The 26,386-nt window shown below is 35.6% G+C and overlaps 1 protein-coding gene across 10 annotated transcripts in view; it reads right to left on the bottom strand.

The window, feature by feature from the left end:
• KMT2C (lysine methyltransferase 2C) overlaps positions 1–20,717 on the bottom strand; it is a 195,195-nt gene extending 174,478 nt beyond the window's left edge. For 7 of the 10 annotated variants that reach the window (XM_032394303.1, XM_032394302.1, XM_032394300.1 and 4 more), the window contains exon 1: positions 19,955–20,717. In XM_032394303.1, coding sequence (XP_032250194.1) covers positions 19,955–20,063 — 109 coding nt within the window. In that variant the 5' untranslated portion in view covers positions 20,064–20,717. The remainder of the gene's footprint in view (positions 1–19,954) is intronic. The other 3 variants (XM_032394304.1, XM_032394305.1, XM_032394306.1) reach the window with 1 other exon arrangement.
• Between the last annotated feature and the right edge of the window lie 5,669 nt (positions 20,718–26,386).

Below are 26,386 nucleotides of genomic sequence, written 5' to 3'. Positions count from 1 at the left end.
TTGATGGGTTTGGGCTGGGTTTTTGGTTTGGATTTTGTTGTTTTAGTCATTTGTTTTTTAAGGAATAAGGAGAAATAAAGAGGAATCTTATGACTGCTTCCTAGGGAGCAGTTCCAGCCACAAAACAGAAACAGGAAAAAGTATCCGTAAATATGTGAAACTATACATAAAGATCGAACCTATCTTTTTTAATTGTCACTCTTCGTTTAGTAGAAAAAATTAGATCTTACTATCTGTCAAAGTCAAGCCAGGACAATTAAACTAATGTTTATGTCTCTCTCTTCTCCTGAAAACAGATTGCTCTGGCTGAAAATGATGCCATCCAGATATCCAACCAGAGAGACCAACCAGAAGTGCTCTGGTGAAATGACCGTAAACTCAATGACAACTGAGGGCAGAGTTCTGATGCCAGTACTTCTTATCCACACTTTACTACCAAAAATGCACTCTTGAACACCATCCTGGGCCTGTGCCAAAACCACAAAAGCTAGCCATTCAACCAGTAAAAGAGCCCAGGCTCGGCTACTTTGCAGAGTTTTTGCCTTTCATGGCATTCTATTCGTTCAAATGCCTAACAGTCTAAAACCATGAAATGGGAGTAAGCAGGCACTTTTTACATTTTAAAATTTTCCATGTTATATTTTTCTTTGATATAAAATATTTGGTGTATCTTTCTCCTTACTCTGAACTTGACCTAAAATAAAGGCAATGCTACTTGGTCACAAAATGTTTTAAAGCCAGAAGAGTCCACACTGACCACAGGGATGACAGAGAGATGATTTTATCGGCAGCCCCTACCTGTGTGTAATCTTGAACCACTAGGTGGCATATGTGCAGAGGTAACAATACTAAAGAACCCAATCATGTGTAAGGAAGTTCTGAGAGAACCTGGACGGCCTGCGTACTTCATTCAGTGGCACGGCCTAAGTGCTGTGCAAATCTCTGGGGATGCAACAGTAAATCAGATCCAACCCCTGCCCCTAAACAATGCCATTCCTCCCATGACTCTTACTTATAGTCCCAAACAGTTGCCTCTGTGAATGAATAGCAATGGCTGTTTAGTTTGAGGTATTAGTTAAAATCAAAGGCTTGGAATCAAATGGTCCAGAATCTGCATTTGCAAGCCAAGTGACCTTGGCAAGTTAGCTCATCTCAATTTCAGTTCGTCAGTCATTTAAAAGATAGCTAATACCACCTAGTATAAAACTCTCTTTAGGAGTAAAATAGATATTACACGTAAAGCACTCAGCCCAATGCCTTAAGTATATGGTAAGGGTAGGTATGTGGTTGCTATTCTGATTATCTACATTCACACATGATATTTTAACTATCTATTTACTTCCCCATCTAGTTAGGTATCACTCACTAAGATACCAAACTCTTGATATTAGATCACACATGATTACATTATATTGTGGGAAATAATAAGAATAAAGAGAACATTTGTTTAGGCAGCTTCTGGCTCTCTGCTGAGAAGTTAATAAATCATTACTTTAGAATGATTTTTACCAAACAAAACTTTATGAGTAACTACTGTGTACCATATATTCTATTCAAATAGTAGCCAGTTTTTATAACAGAGTCAGGATTTCTACCCTCAATGGATCTAGTCAGGAGACAGTGAATAATAAATAATAATAGGATAGCACACTTGTCAGGATGGAGGTACGGGTGTGATGAGAGCCAATGGAAGAGGTGGGAGTACAGCTTAGAAAGGCTTCAAAAAGGCATTAAAAGCCAGCTAAAACTGAAAAGACAAATACAGGTGTGCACCTAATAGTTCTCTCATTTAATTCTTCTCTTTTAAAGAACAACAGTAATATCTGACATATTATCCTCATTTACAAGGTAAGGAAACTAAAGTCAGGAAGTTAAACAACAAGCCAGAGATCACACAGCTAATATGAAGCAAAATGGGCTTCCAAGGCGCAGGGATGCTCAACCCTGCTCACTTAACTGCCGCGTGCTCCCGGCAGTCTCTCACGGAGCCCAAAGGTTTTATGAATAGATTAACGTTAAAGGGAAATGTTAATATTTTACTAGCACCATGTTACTGAGGAAGCATTTGTTGAATATGAAGAATATGAAATGAAAACTGAAAATACAGTGTATTTCTGTTTATTTTTAAAGCCGTGCTGAGTAAAATTATTGAGTAAAGAGAGCATTTACCTCCCAGCCAACTTCATGGAAATAATACATTCTGATTTTGGACAATTAAGAAATTATTTCCCTCAAAGGTTAAGTAATTCTCTGTATGTATCCTAAAAATATATGCAGTAAACTCACCGACCTGACAGAATAGACTGTCAATGTCAAAACTATTCCAGAGTCTACGTATGGCCTCCCTTACTGATACATAACACATTCTTTCAAAGCACCCTATCTTTGAATGAATTTTAAAGATTGTATTTATTTAGGGGCAACCTGGGTGGCTCAGTCAGTTAAGCATCCAACTCTTGGTTTAGGCTCAGGTCGTGATCTCAGGGTGCTGAGATCAAGCCCAGGATCAGGCTCTGCGCTCAGCATGGAGTCTGCCTGAGATTCATTTGCTTTCTCCCTCTACCCGCCCCCCACTCAAAAAATTAAAAAATAAAATAAAAAATTTTTAAAAATGCATTTACTTAATCAGGGGTTCTAGGATATTAGGAGGGAAAAATTTTTTACTAACCTTTGAAATTTAGAATCCTAAAAACTCATTTCATTATGAATATATGCACAAGTAGAGTGATAGAGCAACTATGTCTCTGTCACCAACAGAAAGCAGGTAATTTCTTATCACATTCAGTGTTTGCAGATATCCCACAATATCATTTACCCTCATCACTACTTGAAAATTATGGTAATTATTAAAATTAAATTAGGATTTATAATTTAAGTATAAATTTTTAAAAACACATTATGAAATTACAAATTTGGCTTTTTACTATTTTGACAATATCAATAATAATCATTTATCTTTGCAAACGTATGTATTTTATTTTATTCATTTAAAAACATTATTTGGAAAAGAGCCTGGCAAAGCTGTCGATGACACCCTACCAGACCATGCACTCTACAGAAACAGGCAATGTATCTGTTTTACAAACCATTCAGAGCAAAATCTGGATGATGCCCAATAACTGATTAATTACATGTGGTGTAATTAATATCAAGCAAGCAGACAAATCTTACTGTATACATATACATAAAGAATCACAAAAAGCACAGAGAAAAACATACAAAATATTTTAAACATGCTAGTATTTACTAATTATGTTAACGAACACCAGCACTCACTGTCTACTTCTTATCCAAACAACATGCCTTGCTGCTGGTGCTTTAGTCAAACATTGAATAGAATAAAAATTTTTTCTCTCTCCTAACTTCCTTTACCTCCACAGAACGGTGATGCCTTTCATGCTTTCTTTATACTAAGACTACAGAACAAAACGTATCTAGAAATTGTGTAATCACGCCCTTTCCTTCTTTTGAACAGCAGTGGTCAAAATAAGCCTGCATTCTGACAGTTCTATTTTACATTCTGTTTGTATCTTACTGAATCTAGTGTATCCACTACATCCAAAATGTGTTGTACAGCGGAAGAATTAGCACTATATTAGAAACAGTTACCCTATATTTATTCACTAAACTACTTAAAATATTGACACTAATAACATGAAGATAGTCACTACTTTCACAGAGCCATGTAAAGATTTAAAATGTAAGCAACCAAAAATACACAAAAATGTGGAATACTGGTTTTCTCTTGGAGTTAACACTTCTACGGCTAACTTAGTCTCTTTATACTTATCCATAGTTCTATAAATTTTCACTAATACGCATCACTGTTATAATTTTAATGTGATTTTTAGAAATTCAGTACAAAAACATTAAGAATAAGAGTCCAACAGTTATCAAGAGCCAAAGAATACACTGATGTTAATTAAAATAGTAATTGTTAAAATTCAACTGCTCTCTGGATGTTTTATTTAGTTATAAAAGTATTTTGTTTAGTTTTCTGTATGACTTTTTTAAAGTGTGTTATTAATGGATATTCATGGTTTGCAATTAATACAAGAAACTAGTGGCACCCGGGTGGCACAGCTGGTTAAGCAATCAACTCTTGGTTTCAGTTCAGGTAGTGATCTCAGGGTCACAGGATCAAGCCCTGCATCTGGCCCTGCGCTCAGCACAGAGTCTGCTTGGGACTCTCTCTCCCTCTCCCTGTGCCCCTCTCCTCCATGTGTGCTCCCACTCTCTCAAATAAATCAATCTTAAAAAAAAATACAAGAAACTAAAATAAAACCAATAAATTACAATATACATCTTCACCATATAATAGTTACGTAGAGCAATCTTAATCTTCTGAGCCTTATCTTTATTTAGGCCTAAAAATTCAATGCAGAGAATACGAAAATACTTAAAACCTTTACCGCTAACTTTCAGTAAATGCTCACTATGTCCGAGGCAATGCTGTAAGTGATTAACATGTGTTAACTCATTTAAACTTTACAACAACCGTATGAAGGTAGCTTCTAAGTCTGGGATTTTACACAAGCTAATAAGTTAGTCTGTTACTGTTCCATAGATGCTGCAGAAAACAGACTCCTGGATCAAAGACCAAGGACTTCATTACTCACTGCACAGCAAGTGGCACAAACATGAGGATATTGCTGTCAGTTCCCTTTTGGCCCCCAAGTCTTATGGGGGCCACACCATGGCCCAAATAAATGCCTGTCCTTGCAGTGAAATGCATCACAAGGAAGGAACAAAGAGCATAGGGAACCCACTGCTTTTATAGTAAGCATTAAACATGCCTGCTCTTTGTCCCAGAGGGAGACATTGCCTCTTCTTCAAGACTACTCACTGTGAACAGAACCCTGAGAAATGGCCAGATAAGGGACAGTCAAGGCCTTACATTCTTGGGATACACAACAAGATATGTCAAGTGCAAGAGACCATGGAGGAGTATCTCCCAACAGTAGCTACTATGAACATCTCCATGTTACAGATAAGAAAGCAAGGTAAGAGATTAAGGAACTTTGCTCAAGAATAATTAAGTAAAGGGGCGCCTGGTTGGCTCAGTCGGTAGAGCATGCAACTCTTGATCTCAGGGTTGTAAGTTTGAGCCCCACAATGGGTGTTGAGATTTCTTAAAAATAAAACTCAAAAAAAAAATTCAATTAGCAGAGGAGCCTGGATTCCAACACAGGCAGTCTGGTTCCAGAGCTAAAACTGCTAACCATTGCTTAGCTGAAGTGTGTGAAGAGTGTGAGTTGAAGTGAAAAAATTAAAGAAAACAAAATAATTGCAGAACTGCAAACAAGAGGACCTGCATGAAGCAACAATTCCGAAAACAATGTTAGTATGTGGAGGATGAACTACAGAAAACACACAGAAAAGTCTAAAAACAGTAGAAGTGATAAAGGAAGATGAATAACATGTACAATGTGCATACTTACTACTACTTGACAAAGAAAATTGAACAGAAAAAACATTCAAAGATTCTAAGGAGGAAAACATTCTTGAAACAAAGGCAGGACCGAACCTATGGATTTAATCTGCAGATCAAAGCAGCAGAAAACATGAGCTGCCCAACTCTCCCTGTCCTTCACAGAATCAGATAAAAAGTAAAGAAGCAGATGGAGGATCTCTACAACATGATCTGTAAGTGGGGCCTATGTAGCGGACATCACAATTGCCTTTTTTGGCATCCATTCTATGCCTCTGCCTTGAAGCCATCATTTTGCTCCCCTTCCTCTCTCTAGGAGTGAGCTCTATTATACTGGGATTGCACACACTATCTTACTTTTGAAATGGACTGGGTTAGAGACAGACATATGATCTAAATAAACTAGTCCTAGAATTCTGTTTAGCTGATACACATACATGCTCCCTCTGCTCTGATATGGACAAGAAATAATGTAGCACCCAAGACTGCAGGCAACCATCTTCCATCAAGGGGAGCCAGCCACAGAACAAAGCTGACTAAAAAAGAAAAAAAAAGAAAAAAAAGAAAACAAAAAACACACACAAAGAAAGAAGAAAGGAAAAAAGAAAAAAAGAAAAAGGCAGAGAGATGCAATGAACCAGGCACTTTGTGACAAGAGTAAACCTGAATTAGGTAAACTTACACCCATCTCACCTCTGAACCTGACAGTGTATGACCCATAGATTTCCTTCTTTCTTGTTTGAGTTATTTTATATTATTTTAATAACAAGATACTAACTGACTAAATATAATAAATGGAAATCAAGTTTCATATACCATGCAAGGGGACAAAAATGGCTATACATTCTATTCAGTGCCCAGAAAAATTTACATAAGCCACATATTACAATTCAAAGAAAACTCCAGAGAATATCTATTTCCACTAACAGCAGACTAGGTAATTTGGAACAACCCTCCCACTGAAGACAAATAAGAAAGTTGAAAGAAATAATTTAAAAGTAAACAAGTCTTAAAAACAACAAAAAACCTAACAAGGTAGTGAGGAATCACAGAGGAAGCTCATGGAGAGAAGCCCAGCACTCAGGGCTGCACTTCCCATGGGGGTGTCAGTTTAGACTTTCGACAGACCTGTGGATGGTTCTAGAAGTCAACAACCACCAGGAAATGTGGGCTCAAGAATGGCAGGAGCCCCAAAGGGCTGGACATTAAGAGTTAAGACAGAACCAGAAATAAAACAATGCTTGCAAGGACTGCTGCACAGCTTTGCATCGCATGCTTAGAACAAAAAATAAAGCCATGAAATTGAACTGAGGTGGTCCTATATTACTAGTGCCCTCAAGGTACCAGGAAAAAAAAAAAATCAGAGAAAAACTATCTTTGGAAGAAAAAAAAACATCAATTTACTTCTATATATAAACTGTTAAACACATTGTCCACCACACAAACACAGATAATCAGTTATAAGAGGGGACAAGACAACATGAGCAATGAGCAGAAACAATGGAAACCAAGCCAGAGGGCTCCAGACATTGGCATAATCAAAGAAAAACTCTAAGCCAATTGTATTTACTATGTTGAAAGTAATAAAACCAGGCATTAAAATCTTCAGAAGGGAACTAGAAATCATAAAAAGTGATGCTGCAATTTGAAAAATAATAGTAAAGCAATTTTAAAATATATTAAATGGACTTAATTCATATGTTTAACAGCAGACTAGACAATGCCAAAAGGGGACAGGTGAACTGGAACATCTATCTAGAATGTATCTAAATAAATCTGTCTAAAATAAAGAACAAATGGACAAGAGGATTAAAAAATACAAAAATGAAGGTAAATGGCAACAAACAGTGATATAGTTCAATGAGCATTTAATTAGAAGAAAGAAAGAATGGGGCAAAAGCAGTAATGGAATATATATCAGCTGAGAATTTTCCAAAACCAATGAAGATTTCGAGAAACCTCAAATTCTAAAATGTACAAAGTGTATAAAACCAACACAATATAATAAAATTAGAAATTTGTAACAAAAATAAAGAGAAAATCCATACAAACAGTTGGAAATTTTATAAACTTTCTCAAACACCTCGTAAGTCAAAAAAAAGGATCAAAACTACAACTGAAAACCATTTAGAAAATAAGGAATAATAAAAATAAAAAATAATTAATATCCAAACCTAGGGAAAACACTACAAATCATGTTAAAGGACATTCCAGCTTAATCCCTTTTTTTTTCTTTTAGTAAGTAATGAAAATTGATTAAGTAAATATTTACTCCATAAGTTAGAAAGGATATCCACAAAAATTCCTACAGCTCACCTGATACAAGTAAGTGAAATCCAGCAAGATTTCAGAGAACAAGGCAAACATACAAAAATAAATCATATTTTTATATATTAGCAATGTACAAGTAAAAACCATTTTTAATTTACAGTAGCTCCCCCCAAAATGAAATAATTAGTGTAACTCTAAGAAAATATGAGAGGATCTATATTTAAAAATTACAAAACACCAATGAAAGAAATCAGAGAAGCCTCATATGGGGAGACTTCGCCAAGTTCATGCAACGGAAGACTCAACATAGTAAAGATGTCAAATCAGTCTTAAGACTGTTCTACAGGCTTAACACAATTTCAATTAAAATCCCAGCAGGATTTGTTTTTTTTAAAGACAAGTGATTCTAAAATTGATATGAAAAGACAAAAGAAAAAAAATGGCTAAAATAGTTTTGAAAAACAATAATAAAACTGATAGACTAACACTTATAAAAACCTATTTCTACACAAAAACCTATACTGTTCATAGTTTTTTGGATAGCCAAAAACTGGAAACCACCCAAATGTCCTTCAACAGGTGAATGATTACACTACAAATTGTGGTACATCTATACAAAGTACTATCATTCAGCAATAAAAAGGAACAATCTATATTGATACGTATAATAACAACCTGGATGACTCTCATAGGTACTAAACTGAATGAAAGAAACCAGTCTGACAAAATTACACTTTGTATGATTTCATTTAGAGTTTTTTTAAAGATTTAAAAATTTTTTTAATTAGTCTGTACACCCAACGTGGGGCTTGAACTCACAACCCCAAGATCAAGAGTTCCATGCTCCACTGACTGAGCCAGCCAGGTGTCCCTGATCTCATTTATAGGGCATTCTCAGAGACAAAATTATAGTGAGAGAGAACAAATCAGTGGATCGCCAGGGTTTGGGGGAGGGAGGTAAGATATGACTTTAAAGAGATGGCACAGGGGTGCCTAGGTGGGACAGTTGATTAAGTGTCCGACTCTTGGACACTTCAGATCAGGTCGTGATCTCAGGATCATGGGATGAAGCCCATGTTGGTCTCCATACTCGGCACAGAGTTTGCTTAAGATTCTCTCTCCCTCTGTCCCTCCCCCCAACCCTACTATCTCTCTCTCTCTCTCAAATAAATAAATCTTAAAAGTAAAAATAAAACAGCACAAAGGAGTTTTGGAGGTAATGAAAAAAAGCCAAACAAACAAAAACTGCTCAGGGTTTTTAGTAATAAGCTTTGCTTCCAGATCTACTAGACTTGTTCAGAAATAAAATTTAAATATCATGTCTAGAGTTACAGGTAAAATGCAATATCCTCTAAAAACCTCTCCCCATTGAAGTAAGGTACAAACACTTCCGGATATGTAAAAGCTCTAGAAAAATAGGCTTAGTGAAGTCTAATGACCAAAGGAGAATTTCTGAAAAGGGGGGTCGGGTAGGCATTCACAAAGAAGAGGTGATTCTTATAAAAATACTTGGGTAATTGAGAGACTGATCTACACAAAGTGAAAGCCAAGACACAAGCATGCACTCAGTCTGAATATGTTGAACTTCGTTTGTGAGAAATGAGGTCCCCTGGGCAAGCCTCAAGTCTAGTATGAAGTAAGAACTCTGGATAAAACTGTTGACAATGTAGTCTGAAGGTGTCACATAGTGTAATGTTAATTGAAATATGGAAGGAAGGATTCAAGCAAATGCTCACTGACCATTTAGATTCTTGAGAGTGAAACTGATGTTATCAGGGATAATCTGAGAAAAGTTCCTTCCAGTCAAACATTGAAAAGTCTGTATAGCCTAGAGAGACTAACAAATCAAGTCAAAATTCTAATAAAAAATGTAAAATTGGCAGAGTACAATGGTACCTACCAGGGGCTGGGGGAGGAGGGGTGGGTGGAGATAGGGAAATATTGGCCAAAACACACAAAGTTGCAGTTACATAGGATAAATAAGTCTAAAGAGCTAATGTAACAACATGATGACTATAGTTAATAATACCGAGCTGAATAGTAGAAATTTGCTGAGAGTAGACTGCAGATCAAAAGAAAGCAAAGTTATATTAATTTCAGATGCAGCGGACTTCATAGCAAGTAAAGTTATCAGGGACAAACAGTGCCATTACCTAGCGAAAAAGGGGTCAATTCTCCATGAAGACATAATAATCCTTTACACATATGCACCTAACAAGAGTGTCAAAATACATGAGGCAAAACTGACAGAGCTGCAGAGAAAAATATATGACTCCACTATTACATATGGGGATGTTAACACCCATTTATCAAAAATACAGATCCAGCAAGCAGACAATTACTAAGGACATGGTTGAACCCAACACCACCATCAATCAACTGGATAAAATGGACATCTATAGACTACTTCATCCAACAACAGCAGAATATACATTCTTCTCCAGATCACATGGAATATTCACCAACAGACCACATTCTGGGCCACAAAACAAATTTAAAATAACAGAAATCATACAATGTCTGCCCTCAAACCACAAAGGAATTAAACTAGAAATCAGGAATAGAAAGATAGTTGGAAAATTCCAAAATATTTGGAGGTTAAACAACACTTTTTTCTTTTTAATTTTTTAAATTTTATTTATTAAATAGGCTCCATGCCCATAACCCCAAGATCAAGACTCACAGGCTCTACCAACTGAGCCAGCCAAGCACCCCCTAAACAACACACTTCTTTTTTTTTTTTTTAAGATTTATTTCACAAAGAGAGAGAGATAGAGTGCGTGTGCGCACAAGCAAGGGGAGAGACAGGGAGAGGGAGAAACAGGCTTCCCGATAAGCATGGAGCCCAATGCAGGAATCCCAGGACCCTGGGATCATGACCTGAGCCAAAGGCAGATGCTTAACCAACTAAGCCACCCAGGCACCCCTACACCATAATTCTAAATAACATATGGATCAAATAAGAAATTTCAAGAGAAATTTTTAAATATTTTGAACTAAATGATAATGAAAACACAACTTATCAAAATTTGTGAGATGCAGTGAAAACAGTGCTTTGAGAGAAATTTATACCACTGAATGTATATATTAGAAAAGAAGATCTAAAAGCAATCAATCAAACTAGAAAAAAAAAGCTAATTAAATCCAAAGTAAGCAGAAAAAAAGAAGTAACAAAAATTACAGCAGAAATCAATGAAATTTAAAACAGGAAATCAATGGAGAAAAATAATGAAACCAAAAGCTGCTTCTCTGAAAAGATCAATAAAATCAATCAGCCTCTAGCCAGGTTTACTGAAAGAAAAAAAGGGTAGAGAACACAAATTATTAATACAAGCAATTAAAGAAGGGACATCACTACAGGTCCTATGGACATTAAAAGGACAATAAAGGAATACAATTAATAATTCTATACCCACAAATTTGATAACCTAGATAAACTTCTTTGAAAGACACAATTTGCAGGGGCACCTGGGTAGCTCAGTTGGTTAATGGTCCAACTCTTGATTTTGGCTCAGGTCATGATTTCAGGGTTGTAAGATCAAGCCCACATCAGGCTCCATGTTGAGTATGGAGCCTGCTTGAGATTTTCTCTCTCTCCCCCTCTGCCCCTCCCCCCCTGCTCGACTCACTCTCTCAAAAAAAATTTTTTTAATTAAAATGAAAAGAAGACACAATTTGCCAACACTCACCACAAGTAGAAAGATTCAATCTGAATATACCTATACCTGTTAAAGAAGTTGAATCAATAATTAATAACCTTTTAAAACAGAAAACTCCTAGCCCAGATGGCTTCATTGGTGAATTCTACCAAACACTTAAGGAAGATACTATATTAATTCTCAATAATCTCTTCTGGAAGACAGAAGCAGAAGGAACCTAACTCACTCTATGAGAACAGCATTACCCTAATGCCAAAAAACAAAGACATTATACCAGAAAACAAAATAAAACAACAACAAAAACTACAGACGAGTATCTCTCAAGAACATAAAAGCAAAAGTCCTCAACAAGGGGCGCCTGGGCAGCACAGTCATTAAGCATCTGCCTTCAGCTCAGGTCGTGATCCCAAGGTCCTGGGATCGAGCCCCGCATTGGGCTCCCTGCTCCGCGGGACATCTGTTTCCCTCTCTCCCACTCCCCCTGCTTGTGTTCCCTCTCTCTCTCTCTGTGTCTCTGTCAAATGAATAAATAAAATCTTTTTAAAAAATAAAAAATAAAAATAAATTTTAAAAATCCTCAACAAAATATCAGCAAAGTGAATCCAAAAATGTATAAAAAAAAATTATACACCATGACCAAGTAGGATTTATCCCAAGTATCCAAGACTTGTTCAACATTTGAAAATTAATTAATGTAATCCATCGCATTGATAGGCTAAAAAAGAAAAATCACATAATCCTATCTGTAGATACAAAAAAAGTACTGACAAAATCCAACACCCATTCATGATAAAAACTACTCTCAGTAAACTAGAACTTCCTTAACTTGATAAAGAATATCTACAAAAGAGCCCCTACAAGCAACAACGTTATTTAATGGTGAGAAACTAAAAGCTTTCCCACTAAGGCAAGGATGTCACCCTTTCACCAGTCCTTTCCAACCTTGTAAAAGAAGTTCTTCCAGTTATTGTAATAAGACCAGAACAGGAAATAAAAGGTATACCGATTGGGAAGGAAGTAATAAAACTGTCTTTGTTCACAGATATAAATGATCATCTATGTAGAAAATCCAAAAGGATATACAAAAACACAAACAAAGACCAAAAAAAAACCCTGGAACTAATAAACAATTATAGCAAAGTTGCAAGATACAAGGTTAATATACAAAGTCCATCATTTCCCTATATACCTGCAATGAACAAGTGGAATATGAATTTTTTTAAATACCATTTAAAATTAGCATTTCCCAAAAATCAAACACGTGTAAGTCTAACAAAATACACATAAAATCTGTCTGATAAAAACTACAAAACCCTGATGAAAGAAATCAAAGAAGAATTAATAAATGTAGAGATATTTCATGTTCATGGATTGGAAGACTCAATATTTCCTTTTTTTTTTTTTTTTTTTTTTTTTAAAGATTTTATTTATTCACTTGAGACACAGATACAGAGAGGGAGAGAGAGAGCATGAGCAGGGAGAGAGGGAGAGGGAGGAGGAGAGGCAGACTCCCCGCTGAGCCAGGAGCCCGACGTGGGGCTCCATCCCAGGACCCCGGGATCATGACCTGAGCCGAAGGCAGATGCTTAACCATCTGAGCCACCCAGGCGCCCCAAGACTCAATATTTCCAAGACATTTGTTCCTGCCAATTTTAATTATAGATTCAATGCAATTCTAATCAAAATCTCAGTAAGTTATTTTGTGGATATCAACAAACTGATTTTAAAAACTTTATGGAGAAACAAAAGACCCAAACTAGTTAACAAAATATTGAAGGAGAAGAACAAAGCTGAAGAACTGCCTTCAAGATTTACTATATAGCTACAGCAATCAAGACTGTGTAATTTTGGCAGAAGAATAAATAGATCAATAGTATGGGATAGAGAAGCCAGAAATAAACCCAAATAAATATTTAACTGGTCACTGAAACAAGACACAAAGGCAATACAATGTAGAAGAAATAGTATTTCTGAACAAATGATGCTGGAACTGAACATGCGCACACACAAATCCATCTAGACACAGACCATACGTCCTTACAGAAGTTAAAAAAGTAAGTGTGAAATGCAAAATTATAAAATTCTTAGAACTTAGGAGAAAATCTAGATGACCCTGGGTTTAGCAGTGACTTTTTAGATATAACACCAAAGTCATGATACATGAAAGAAATAAATGATAAACTGGACTTCATTAAAATGAAAAATTTCTACTCTAGGGGCACCTGGGTGGCTCAGTCATTAAGCATCTGCCTTCGGCTCAGGTCATGATCCCACAGTCCTGGGATAGGGCCCCGCATCGGGCTCCCTGCTCAGCGGGAAGCCTGCTTCTCCCTCTCCCACTCCCCCTGCTTGTGTTCCCTCTCTAGCTGTCTTTCTCTCTGTCAAATAAATTAAAAATTTTTTTTAAAAATTTCTACTCTGCTTAAAACACTGTCAACAGAATAAAAACATAAGCCATAGACTAGGAGAAAATATTTGCAAAAGACATATCTGATAAAGGACTGTTATCCAAAATATACAAAGAACTCTTAAAACTCAACAATAAGAAAACCAACAACCTGATTTTAAAATGGGCTAATAAATATAACAGAGAGGTCACCAAAGATACACAGATGGCAAATAACCAGACAAAAAGATGTTCCACATGATATGTTATCAGGGAAATGTAATCTAAAATAATGATATACTACTACACACTTACTAGAATGGCCAAAATCAGGAACACTGACAATACCAAATGCTGGTAAGGACTTGGAGCCAAAAGAACTCTCAGTCATTGCTGGTGGCGATGCAAAATGGTACAGCCACTCTGAAAGACAGTTTGGCACTTTCTTATTAAACTAAATATGCTCTTAACATATGACCCAGCAATCATGCTCCTTGGTATTTATCCAAAGGAGTTGAAACTTATGGACTTGAAAACTTACGTACACACAAAACCTGCATGTGGATGTTTACAGGAGTTTCATTCATAATTGCCAACACTTGGAAGCAACCAAGGTGTTCTTCAGCAGATGAATGGATAAACTGTGGTCCATCCCAAAAATAGAATATTATTCAGTGCTAAAAAGAAAGTTCTCAAGTTATGAAAAGACATGGAGAAAATTTAAAGGCCTATTGCTAAGTGAAGGATGTCCATCTGAAAGAGCTATTTACTGTATGACTCCAACTGTATGACATTCTGGAAAAGGCAAAACTATGGAGATGGTAAAAAGATCAGTGGTTGCCTTGGATTAAAGGGGAGGGAGGGATGAATAGGTGGAACACAGAGGATTTAGGGGAGTGAGAATACTGTGTGATACTATAATGATGGATACATATCATTTCACACTTGTCCAAACTCAGAGAATATACAACACCAAGAGTGAACCAAAATGTAAACGATGGACTTAGGGCGATAATGACATGTCACTGAAGTTTCGTCAATTATAACAAATATACCATGCTGTGGGGGATGTTGACAATGGGGAAAGCTATGCATATGTAAGGGCAGGAGGCATACAGGAAGTATCTGGGCCTTCCACTCAATTTTGCTGTGAACCTAAAACTGCTCTAAAATCTAAAGTCTATTAAAAAAATTATACTAGAGGTAATGAAGTATTAATGTGAACAAGTATTTATAAGCAGATGAATACACTCTCACATCTATGCAATAACTAATATACCACTAAAATGGACTAACATAATTAATTCTCAATAAAAACAATATAATAATTCGCATCCTTAGAGCCCACTTTTTTATCTCTAATACTATTTTCAGCTAAAAAGAACTAGGAGTTCTTAGAGAATAGTCTACTTCATATCCTGGGGTAGAGAAAATTAAACACAGGCCTGAAAAATATTGTTGCCAAAGAGCAATGAGCTTTGAAACATTTTGAGATGATAATAAAAGGACTTAGAAGCCAGCTGAAAAGAGACTCCTACTGGCCAAACTACCACAACAGTCAAAATAAATTTTTAATTATAATTAGCTAAATCATAATTAACCAATTATAATTAACTAAAACAAGTTTGCAAAGCCCTGATTATATAATAATTCTGAAAGAAAAGTGGAATTTCTCTTCTTAACTTGCACTTCATTCGAGTTGATTTAATTTATATGGGAAAAAACAGACTAGTAACAGCCACTACCTCCAAAAAACCCATAGGGTTTTCTTACCATAAAAACATAACAAACTGCACTGACCTCTACCTCTGAAACTAATAATACATTATATGTTAATTAAATGAATTTAAATTAAAAAAAAAACTGATTTGTGAAATTTCTTGTGATTTTCCCAATGGCCACTTATAGGATACTCATTCACACCACTTACCACCCACCCCCACACACAAACCCCCTATACTCATTTTAATAAATACTCTCTTACATTACTATAAGTCATTAAACAAATGTACCAAGACACAAAATTTACAGATATAAGAGACCTTCCAATAAACCTTGGGCCTTGAGACATGCACATGTTAAAACCTTGCAGCCAACTCAAATGTGCTTTTAAACTGACTAGAAATGTATGGAACTCTTCTCTTTGCTTGGGTTTATTTATAGCTTAATAGATTTTTTTTTTTAAGTTTCATATTTAAATAATCTCTACACCCAACATGGTGCTTGAACATAGGACCTCGAGATCAAGAGTCACATGCTCCTCTGACAGAGCCCACCAACCGCCCCTGTAGCTTAGTAGTTTTAACAACTGTTCTCTATTCTTTTCTTTACTATTCTCCTTGCCCTCCACGTTCACTAAAACAACTGGATGAAGGTCTTTCCAAGGACAAAGAGCAAAGACTAACTCACTTGATTTTATTTAATTTTAGTATAAAAGGCCAGAATAAGAAAAATATCCTGCTCCTGTTAAAACCTTTCACTAAACTTTATTTGCCTTGATACCTCTTAAGAGATAGTATGAGAAGACAGTCCATTTGTGGGGCTTAGTACTCATCACATAAGGAAAAATTAAATATCAGAACTTTAGTTTTGTGGTGATGTTCCAAGAACAGCAGTAGCTTAGAAAATACAAAACAAAATAAAACTGTAAGAATGTAATACTTCTTCAGTTAGTGAACTGAAGCCTACCATGTGTCTAGAAGTATTCTAGGCACTGGGAATAAATCAATGAACAAGACAAATCCCTAACCTCATGAAACTTGCAGTCTAGGGTGGAAGGCATGTAATAAACAAGTATGTCATACAATGTTGTATCTGTTTAAATACTAGGAACAAAGGAGAAAAGGACAGAGTGACAAGTGTTAGACAAGTTGGTCGAGAAAGGCCTGAGGAGACAGCAAATGAGTGAGGACCTGAATGAATTAAGAGAATAAGTAATATGAGTATCTGGGAACAGGGGTTCTAAACAAGGCATATGAAAAGTGCAAAAGCCTTATAAAAGAACGTGATTAGTGGACTCTATGAATAGCAAATGGGCCAGTATGGCTGGAGCCCAGTGAGCAAGGGGAAGAGTAGGAAATGTGGTTGGACAGGCAGCCAAGGTCAGATTAATACACTCTGAAGATCATGGTATGGGCTTTGGATTTTATTTTAAGTATCACTGGAGACTTTGGATGGTTGACAGAGGGAAATAAGACTCTTAGTTTGGTTCGAAAAGATCCCTGACTATTATGGGGACAATAAGACCAGAATAAAGAGCAAATGCATGGAGTCAGGAAGCTCTTGCAGTAGTCCACACAAGGAGTGGTGGTGGAAAGTAGTGGAATGAGATTAGTAAAGGAGACGAAAAGTGTTTGAAATAGGATATATTGTGAAAGTAAAGCCCAAAAGATTTTCCAATGGGCTCCATATTTTCAGCCTGAAAAATAATGATGTCATTTAATGAGGTGGAAACACTGGAAAAGAAGTTTCAGGATAACAAAAAATAGTGCCACAGAAAACACATTAAGTTTGAGATCCTCTTTAGACATGTAAAAGTAAATGTTAAGAAGGAAGCTAAAGATATAGGTTGTGCTCAAAGCAAGAAAAGAGCTAGTAATATACTTTTTGGAGTCACAGCACATAGGTAATACTTAAAGCAACTAAACTGAAGATGAGCAAAAGAGAATGAAGAGACACCAGTGATGTAGGAAAAAAACAAGAGAATGTGGTGTCCTGAAAATCAAGTAAAAAAAATAATAAATTGTCACTACTGAAAGTGGTTAGCTGTGTGAAACAATACTGAATAGTTAAGGGCAACAAAGACTAAAAGCTGGCTCTGGCAATATGAGATCATGGGTGACACTGACAAGAATGATTTTAGTGGAGTGGGAGGAAGAAAGCCCAACTTGGAGTAGGTTCATGAGAACCTCTCATGAGGTTCATGAGAAAATGACGTTTTGGCAAAAATAAGCTACAGCCATAAGTATAGACAACTCTTTCAAGGATTTTTCCTATAAAGGTGAGCAAAAAAGCAATAAAGTAGTTGAAAAGGGATATCTGATCAAGAGAAGGTGTTCGTGTTCAAGAAAGGTAATACTGCATGTTCAAATGCTAATGGAAATCATTCACTGAGACAGGAAATGCATGATGCAAGAAACCCAGGAAAACTGAAGGCATAAAGTCCCTAAGAGATGAAGAGTTAGAATAGAGGACACAAGCAGAAGAGCTGGCCTTTGATAACCAGAGACTTTTCATCCCATTTTAACAGTAGGGAAGGTAAAATATATGGGAGGAGCTACAAGCAGGAAATGTGGGTGAATGTAGAATTTCTTTCCTGGTTGCTTCTATTTTTTCTTTTTTTCATTGAAATAAGCAAGATCATCATATCTGAAGAATGAAAAACAGGAGGAGGTGTTGGAAATTTGAAGAGAGAAGAGAAGGTGGTGAAATAACCATCATTGATAATGGGAGAGGAAATTTCTATATAAAAGTAGAATGAGTGCAGAGTAGCAATCATACCCACTTGAGATTTGAGGTCATAAATTTAAAATGAAACCAGTCAGCAAGGTTATGATTTTCACCAGCCATTATCAGCTGCAGAATTTGGGTTTTGTAATAAAAACAAAACAGTGGAACGATGGTAAAGGCGTTAAAGGTGAATAAGAGAAGGACTCCAACAGTGGATCAGACTCTGAGCTAACACAGGAGGGTAACAACCCCATCACTAAGATCATTGGATTGGAGGACTCAGTATGGTTCAAGAATTATTATGGTGCTATACTAGGAGAAAATGAGCTGGAAAAAGAAGAGGTAGTAGTCAGAGGGTAGAACAGCTGATGCCGAGATTCTGGAAGTGAAACAGCAATTGTCATAGCAAGTGAGACAATGAATGACACAAGCTGATCACATATGACCAGAAGACAGACAGGCTGAGGTAGGCTGGAGAATCACAATGTTGAGAAATCAAGGAGCCAAGAGGCCTGGGTACTGAATAGATTATTAACATCACAATGGGAGAAGCAGAGGGAAATAGAAAGGCAGGTGTTAAATCTTCAGAGAAAGAGGGAAAGTACTCAGGAAGACTGTTGTTAAATGCAGAAAAGGGGGCCTGGGGTACAGTCTGGCAGCACTGGTTTAAAGAAACCTGTAAATAATCATTATGTTGAAAATGTCACTTAAAACTTGAAAAAAAAAAAAAAAACCTTTCACTAGAAAGTAATAGTATATGGTACAGAAAAAATTTATGGAAAAGAAATCATGAAAAATAACCAGTGGAGAATTTACATAAATTCAAGTTTAAAACAATGTGGTAACGAATTTGCAGCAAAACAGCAAAAGGTAGAATTCTGCATTCCAACCTTCAGTCATCACTCTACCTACCAAGACCCTACTGAAAAGATGGATGAGAACTAGAGAACATCTGAAGACTTTCCAAGAATTACAGCCATCTAGCTGCAACACACTGACAACCAAAAGTATTTTATGGAAAATTGTATTTCAAGATACAGCAATTTCTAACTCTTCTCTAAAAACTGTATGATACTCTGTAAACAACAAGAAGAGGACAATCAACTTCAGAGAAAAAGCCTATCACTATGTCTAAACTCTATCCAACAATTGTTAAAAAAAAAAAAAAAAAACATTGCCCATGAGAGACCATCTCACACAGATAGTCTCTGAATATAATATGAAACCTCATCCCTTTGACAACTTAAGTCATTAACTTTATAAATTCTGGAAATTACTTTGGGCAATCTACTCTATGTTCCTTTTGCAGGTACATAATACACATTAGATTTAAGGTACCTAAATGTCCAGCAGACCAGAAAGCATTTGGTCTGGTTTAACCCAGCATTTCACAATATTATTCTTTAATGGAACATATTTTTTTTCCCCTCACACATATACTAACACAATCAGCTTCAAACAAATGCTGGATGGTTCAAAAGCAGAAATATACTATAAATTATCACATTAACAGCCTGGAATTACTGTTTATTCCAGTTTAATTTTGCTTTAATAAGATATTTGTCTACAGGTATTATATACTTTCCACTAAATCAGGGCTGTAGGAAACAAAGAGAGAGAGAGAGAGAACTAAATTTTTTCACTGTCATGGCCTATCAAACTATTTCAGCACATGGAGAGTTTAGAACTCAGTATATAGACAAATGCTAACTGTGCAAATTATAATGTAGATTTTTAAAAATCTGTTAAGTTTGATACCTGTTTCCACAATATTTTCTGTTTCTGTTGTCTCCAGGCCATCCATGCTGTCCTCATCTTCCACTGTAGCTTTTCCTCTACTTCGAGGCCTACATAGAAGTAAGGACATAGAGTTAAAAGTTAAATTTTAAAGATTACAATTATATTTAACATAAGGAAGTTGAAGGTATACATAATAAAATAATTTTGGCAATTTTTACTACATGTTACCAAATCAAATAGTAAATATCACATTTAAGAGTCATTTTTCCCTCAAACCCAGCCCTTCCTTATACATAAATGTGAGGATAGGCCCAGATTAATATATTTTGTCATTATAACTTACTTCTTTAAGTATTCTTTATATTAGGCTTTGTCCCTCTTTTGAGCTGACCTTGAGATGACCCTCTGTCTATAGTGGTGGTTAGAAACCACCTGGGTTATCTACAAAATTCATGCACCAAGTTATACCTCTATATCTAGTGAAATTGAAGAATGATGCCCAGACAACTGTATTTTTTAAGACACTTCCATACATGAAAGTGATGCATATCCTTGCAAACCACTCAAAAAAATTTTTGTAAATACTGAACATAATCTAATCACACATCTTACAAATGTAATGCAATTTAATTTATAAAACTCACTTCAGTAAAGTAAGAGTCATGGTAAGGTGAGATTCTTTGGCCCAATCCAATTTAAAAAACAAAACAAAACACACTAATGCCTTTAAATTTTGTGAAATCTCAGAACTTAAGGATAGGAGTTAAAAAAAATTTTTTTGAACACATAAAATAAGAAAAAACAGGAAATCACATATTTTAAAAATTCAGAAACTGATGGTAATACTCAGATAATTTCAGAGTTTTAAATTATTTCATTACTTAAAAAGACACAAACTCTGTATTTAAGTTGAAAAACACTAAGGGCAGAAAATAAAGGAATAATAATATGAAAAAATTAAAAAGCTTTTTTAAGCAATTGAAAATCTATTTAAGTCTTTCCTTTAAATGATATTAATCAAAACCAAAAAAGGAGATGTAACACAAGAATTTTTTGAAGCTGAAGCAAACAGAGTCTAAGTAGTTTTATACATGAATTATTGCAAATTGTCAGAAAGTCATCCTTACCCCAAAAACACTTTAAAAGAAAACACTTGAACCAAAATCCTAACAAATATATCCAAAAACTATGGTTGAAAAAAAAAAAAATCTATGTTGAAAAAACAAAACCTAAGTAAAATACTAGTAAATATTATCAACATGCAAGTATGATTTAATATTAGAAATTAGTCAATATAACAGAGTAGATCAAAGAGCCAAAACAGCATTGTTTCAAACTTCATGAGCAAAGGGGAAAGAGACAGAACTGAGTAAGAGTCTAAACTGACTTACTGGGGCTGAAGGATTCCAAGGTTGATTGTTCTACTCATGAAAAAAGGGAGAGGATAATTATCTTCAGGATTTATTAAGTAGTTATGTTAAATTTAAAAGAAAACGTTAGGGGCGCCTGAGTGGCTCAGTCGGTTAAGCGTCTGCCTTCGGCTCAGGTCATGATCCCAGGGCCCTGGGATCGAGCCCCGCATCAGGCTCCCTGCTTGGCAGGAAGCCTGCTTCTCCCTCTCCCACTCCCACTCCCCCTGCTTGTGTTCCCTCTCTCGCTGTCTCTCTGTCAAATAAATTAATTAAAAAAGAAAAAAGGAAAAAGAAAACGTTAAAGCAATCAAAGGGGGAAGAACAGATGGGATGAGGAAAGTCTGACCAATCCAACACGAGGCAAAAAGGAAAATAAAAAATACATAATACATAGAAAATAAAATAAGAAGATAAAAATTTAAATAAAAATACGAGTTATCACAGTAAATGTAAGTGGCTTAAACCTGGCTGTCATTATTTAATCATTAAAAGATTAATTTACCAGGAAAACAGAACAGAACTACTCACATTGTATAAAGCGAACATTTACAGAACAACAATGAGGAATTGATATTCACAATCATGAAAAATTTTCACATCTCACTCTCAGAAACTGAGATGAAATATAGTTAGAAACATTTTAAGCAATTACTTGGACAACATATTTAACAAGCATCATTAGACAACTCGAACAATCCTCCTGTGTCTGGCTCTGTTAAAACACCGGATACAGGGTTAAACAACAAAATCTCTGCCTTCACTAAACTACATTCTAGTGAAAAGAAGTATCTGTTACTCTTGTAAACAAAACACACATCAAGAAAATACAAATAAAAAAAAAGAAGTATGACAGCCTACCATTTAAAATGATACTTATAAAATTTATGAATTAAAATTTAATATGAGTAAGGAGACATTTCAGTAGAGATATGAAGTACAACAGAAACCAAACCATGCAGATATCTGGCAAAGGAGCACTACAGTAGAAGGAACAGCAAATGCAAAGTTATGAGTATGTGAGAGTTGGAAGAACAGTGTTTCCAGTGTTGAAAAATATAGTGTGGCTGGAACAGAGTGAGTGAGAGGGGCAGTAGGGAGATATGAGGCCAAAGAAATTTTTTTTTAAAAGGGATGACTTTTTTTAGAAACCTATACACCAATATAAGGACTATGTACAAAGAGACTGGAAATTCTTGAAATAATCCTAACATGACTGCTACAATGGAATTGAGAATAAGGAATTAATTCAAGAGATATTATGGAGATAGAATTTACTTTTAATCTTTTCTTTATGATTCTTCATGATTATGAACACTCACTGCTGAAGAAAGGAAAACATGTATGACTTAGCTGTCTTTGCCATTTAATCTTCCAAGCCAGTGTTTGTTGCTCTGTTTTATGTTTTTTTCCTCCACTATCCTGACCCTTGCAAAGTTATTGTTTTTTTGGCACAACTGGCTTTATTTCAAACTTATTTTATCTAAAGGTGGGAGCGGGGAGTGTGTGCATGTGTATCACTTGTCTGTATTCCTCAAAAAGAAATTCTTAATTTTTGCTTTGCTTCTTTTCCTTCTTATTCCTCTTAATTCCTGGTTTTGGCACCAATAAGGCATGCTTTTTACATTCATCAATCCATCAGAATTTATTTTCCTTTTGCTCAATGGACTAACTTATCAACATCATGTGATTTTTATTCTTATTTATTTTTTCTAAGATTTTTTTATTTATTCATTCGAGACACAGAGATACAGAGAGAGAGAGCATGAGCGGGGGGAGAGGCAGAAGGAGGGGGAGAATCAGGCTCCCTGCTGAGCAGGGAGCCCAATGCGGGGCTCGATCCCAGGACCCTGGGATCGTGACCTGAGCCGAAGGCAGACGCTTAACCATCTGAACCACCCAGGCGCCCCAACACCATGTCATTTTTAAATTTCCCATATTTCATTCACGTCTTTTTATTGCTGATCACTGGCTTCTGGTATGTGATTGTTCTGACTAATCAAATGCTGAATTTATTTTTTTCTGAATGCAACAGATAATGGTCATACTTTGTCAAACCCGTATCAGTAAAAATAGATGTATACATTTTACATTTCCATATTGCATTCAGATGTTCCCAGTTTGGGTTTTTAATAGAACTCTGAAGTCTCATTACAAATGGCAACGTAACAATTATTTATTCCAATCTTTCTTTGGCTTTTCTTCCTTCTCTTTTTCTTTTGTATCTCTTAACCTTTCATTTTAATTTTGATTCATTCTGCTGCAAGGAAATTTGAAGTAAAATAATACCACTAACAACTTGAGAAACTTTTCCACCAAAAATCCAATGTTCCATATTAATACTATAAATTAAAGCTAATTTGAGTTCCTAAAATAATATAGTAGACTCCTATTTAAAGCCACATGGGAGTAAGGAGGAGGTTCAAATTACCCTCCAGCCATAAACAACTAGAAAGCCAGACAAAATATAGGGGGAAAAAATTATTAAACATTAAACAAAAGGCAGGGACAGGACTGTAATCCCTGGACAATAGGAAACAAACAAGGTGAACCCTACCATCACAAAGGCTTTCTACATGGAGTTAATTTGCAAACTGTAGCACAGAGAGGGGAACTCAAAGACTGGCAATTGTACTGAAATGAGGACACAGAAATCATCAGTTCGGGCTAGAAACTGTGGGAGAGAGTACACAAGGGAAGGGAGTTGTACAGGGAAACAGATCCAGACATCTGCATAAAGGTACCCTTAAGTTTTTCTCTGAATACCACTCTGTATAAAAGTGGTATAAAACCCCAAAAGGCTAAACAAGAACAAGTTCCAAGGAAAGAACAATTACAGCACAGCTGCAATACAAACAAGTCCCAAAGCTCCCAGAGCCAGGAATCAGTCGTGTTCCCTCTAGCCAGAGTGCCAAGACCTCACTGACTATGTTAACACATTAAGTAGAAACTAGAATAGAACATGACTTTAAAAGTAGGCTAAATGAAGCCTACAACAACTTATCTTCTAGACCATCCCTAAAGGAGTTCACAAATAAGCCTCAACAGAATCAAAATTTTCCACAACTAACTTAACAGGCAAACACACACACACACACAGACACACACACACACAGCATCTGTGTACTACAACAAAATCTAGCTCTAAACAAAAAAATCACAAAGTATGGCATCCAATGAAAATTTACAAACTATACAGAAAAGGAGGAAAATGTAAGCAATGACCAGGAAAAAAATCAAGGAATAAAACAAGAAAACAACAGAAATGATAGAAGAGACAAGCATGGACATTAAATCAGCTATTATCGATATGTCTCATATGTTTAAGAACATAATGGAAAATGAATGAGAGAAGAGAAATGGAAGATAGTAAAAAATATTAAAAATGGAACTCACAGGTAACAAAAAAAATCAAATAAAATTTTCACTTTGACTGATTAACATCTGACAGAAATGGCAAAAGAAAAGATGACTGACCTTAAAGATATAGCAAACAATACCTACCCAACATAAAAGACAAGTGAAAAAAGACAAACATAGCTACAGAGCCCTGGGGATGATAGCAACCAATCTAATGTGTGAGGTTGAAGTTGGAGGGAAGCAGACAAAAAAATATACATATTTAGTAAAATACTGGCTGTAAATCTTGCCAACTGTGTAATTATAAACCTACAGATTCAAGAAACACAACAAAATCTCTCTCTCTCACACACACACACACCAGTAACTTTATAGTCAATTTGCTGAAATAGAGTACTAAAAGAAAATCTTAAAAGCAAGATGTATTACTTACAGAGTAAGAAAAATAAGAGTGACTACAAACTTCTCATGTGAAACTATGTAAGCCAGAAGATAGTGAAATAACATAATTGAAGTGCTTGGAGAAAAAATTAAAGGAAAAAAACCATAAATCTTAAATAAAACATGCGGCAAAAAGCATCCTTCAAAAACAAAAGTAATGTAAAAGTTTTTCAAACAAATTCTTCAACAAACCTTCATTATAAGACAAGTTAGGGAGAGTCTTCAGACAAAAGGAAAACGACAGTTAATAAGAATCTAGATCAAGATATCTGTATGCAAAGGAATAAAAAGTGGTGGAAATGGTTAAGTATGTAAATATAAAAGGCCTTTTTCTCATTTTTAACCTCCTTAAAAGTTAAATCACTGTTTAAAGCAAAAACTACAATTTATTCCAGAGTACATAATATATATAATTAAGTTGTATGGCAACACGTGGTGCCTAGGTGGCTCAGTTGGCTAAGCATCTGCCTTCAGCTCAGGTCATGATCCCAGGGACCTGGGATCAAGCCCTTCATCGGGCTCCCTGCTCAGCAGAAAGTCTGCTTCTCCCTTTCTCTCTCCTTCTACCTCTCCCCCTGCCTTGTGCACACTTGCTCTAAGTAAAACCTTTTAAAAAAATAAAATAAATAAAAATTAAAATAAACTGTATGGCAACAATAGTTCAAAACACAGGAGAGTAAAAATGAAAGTATACTGGTATGCAGATCTTATAGTACATTTGCAGTGATAAAATGTTACTTGGAGGAAGACTCATATAAATTAAAAATGTATAACATAAACCCTAGAGCAACTCCTTATGAAAACACACACCATGCACACCTTGTTAGTCAAATACAGATAGACTGGAATCCTAAAAAAAAAATATTCCATTAACCCAAAAAGGGGAGGAAAAGAATAAAAGGGAATGAAGAAAAAAATGGGACAGAGATAAAATACAAAACAAGTAGATTTAAGTGCATTCACATCAATAATTTTGTTAAGTGTCAAAAGGCTTAACACTACAATTAAAAAGCAGAAATTACCAAATCTTGTTAAAATGTCTATACTACCCAAAGGAATTTACAGATTTAATACAATCCCTATCAAAATACCAATAGCATTTTTCACAGAACTAGAACAATCCTAAAATTTGTATGGAACCAAAAAGACCTCAATAGCCAGCAATCCTGAAAAAGAAAAACAAAACTGGAGGTATCACAATTCCCAATTTCATATTATATTGTAAGACAGTAGTAATTGA

The sequence above is a fragment of the Phoca vitulina genome, unplaced genomic scaffold (assembly GCF_004348235.1).
Source record: "Phoca vitulina isolate PV1807 unplaced genomic scaffold, GSC_HSeal_1.0 scaffold80, whole genome shotgun sequence".
Taxonomy (NCBI): domain Eukaryota; kingdom Metazoa; phylum Chordata; class Mammalia; order Carnivora; family Phocidae; genus Phoca; species Phoca vitulina.
This window is presented reverse-complemented; position numbering and strand designations above follow the sequence as displayed.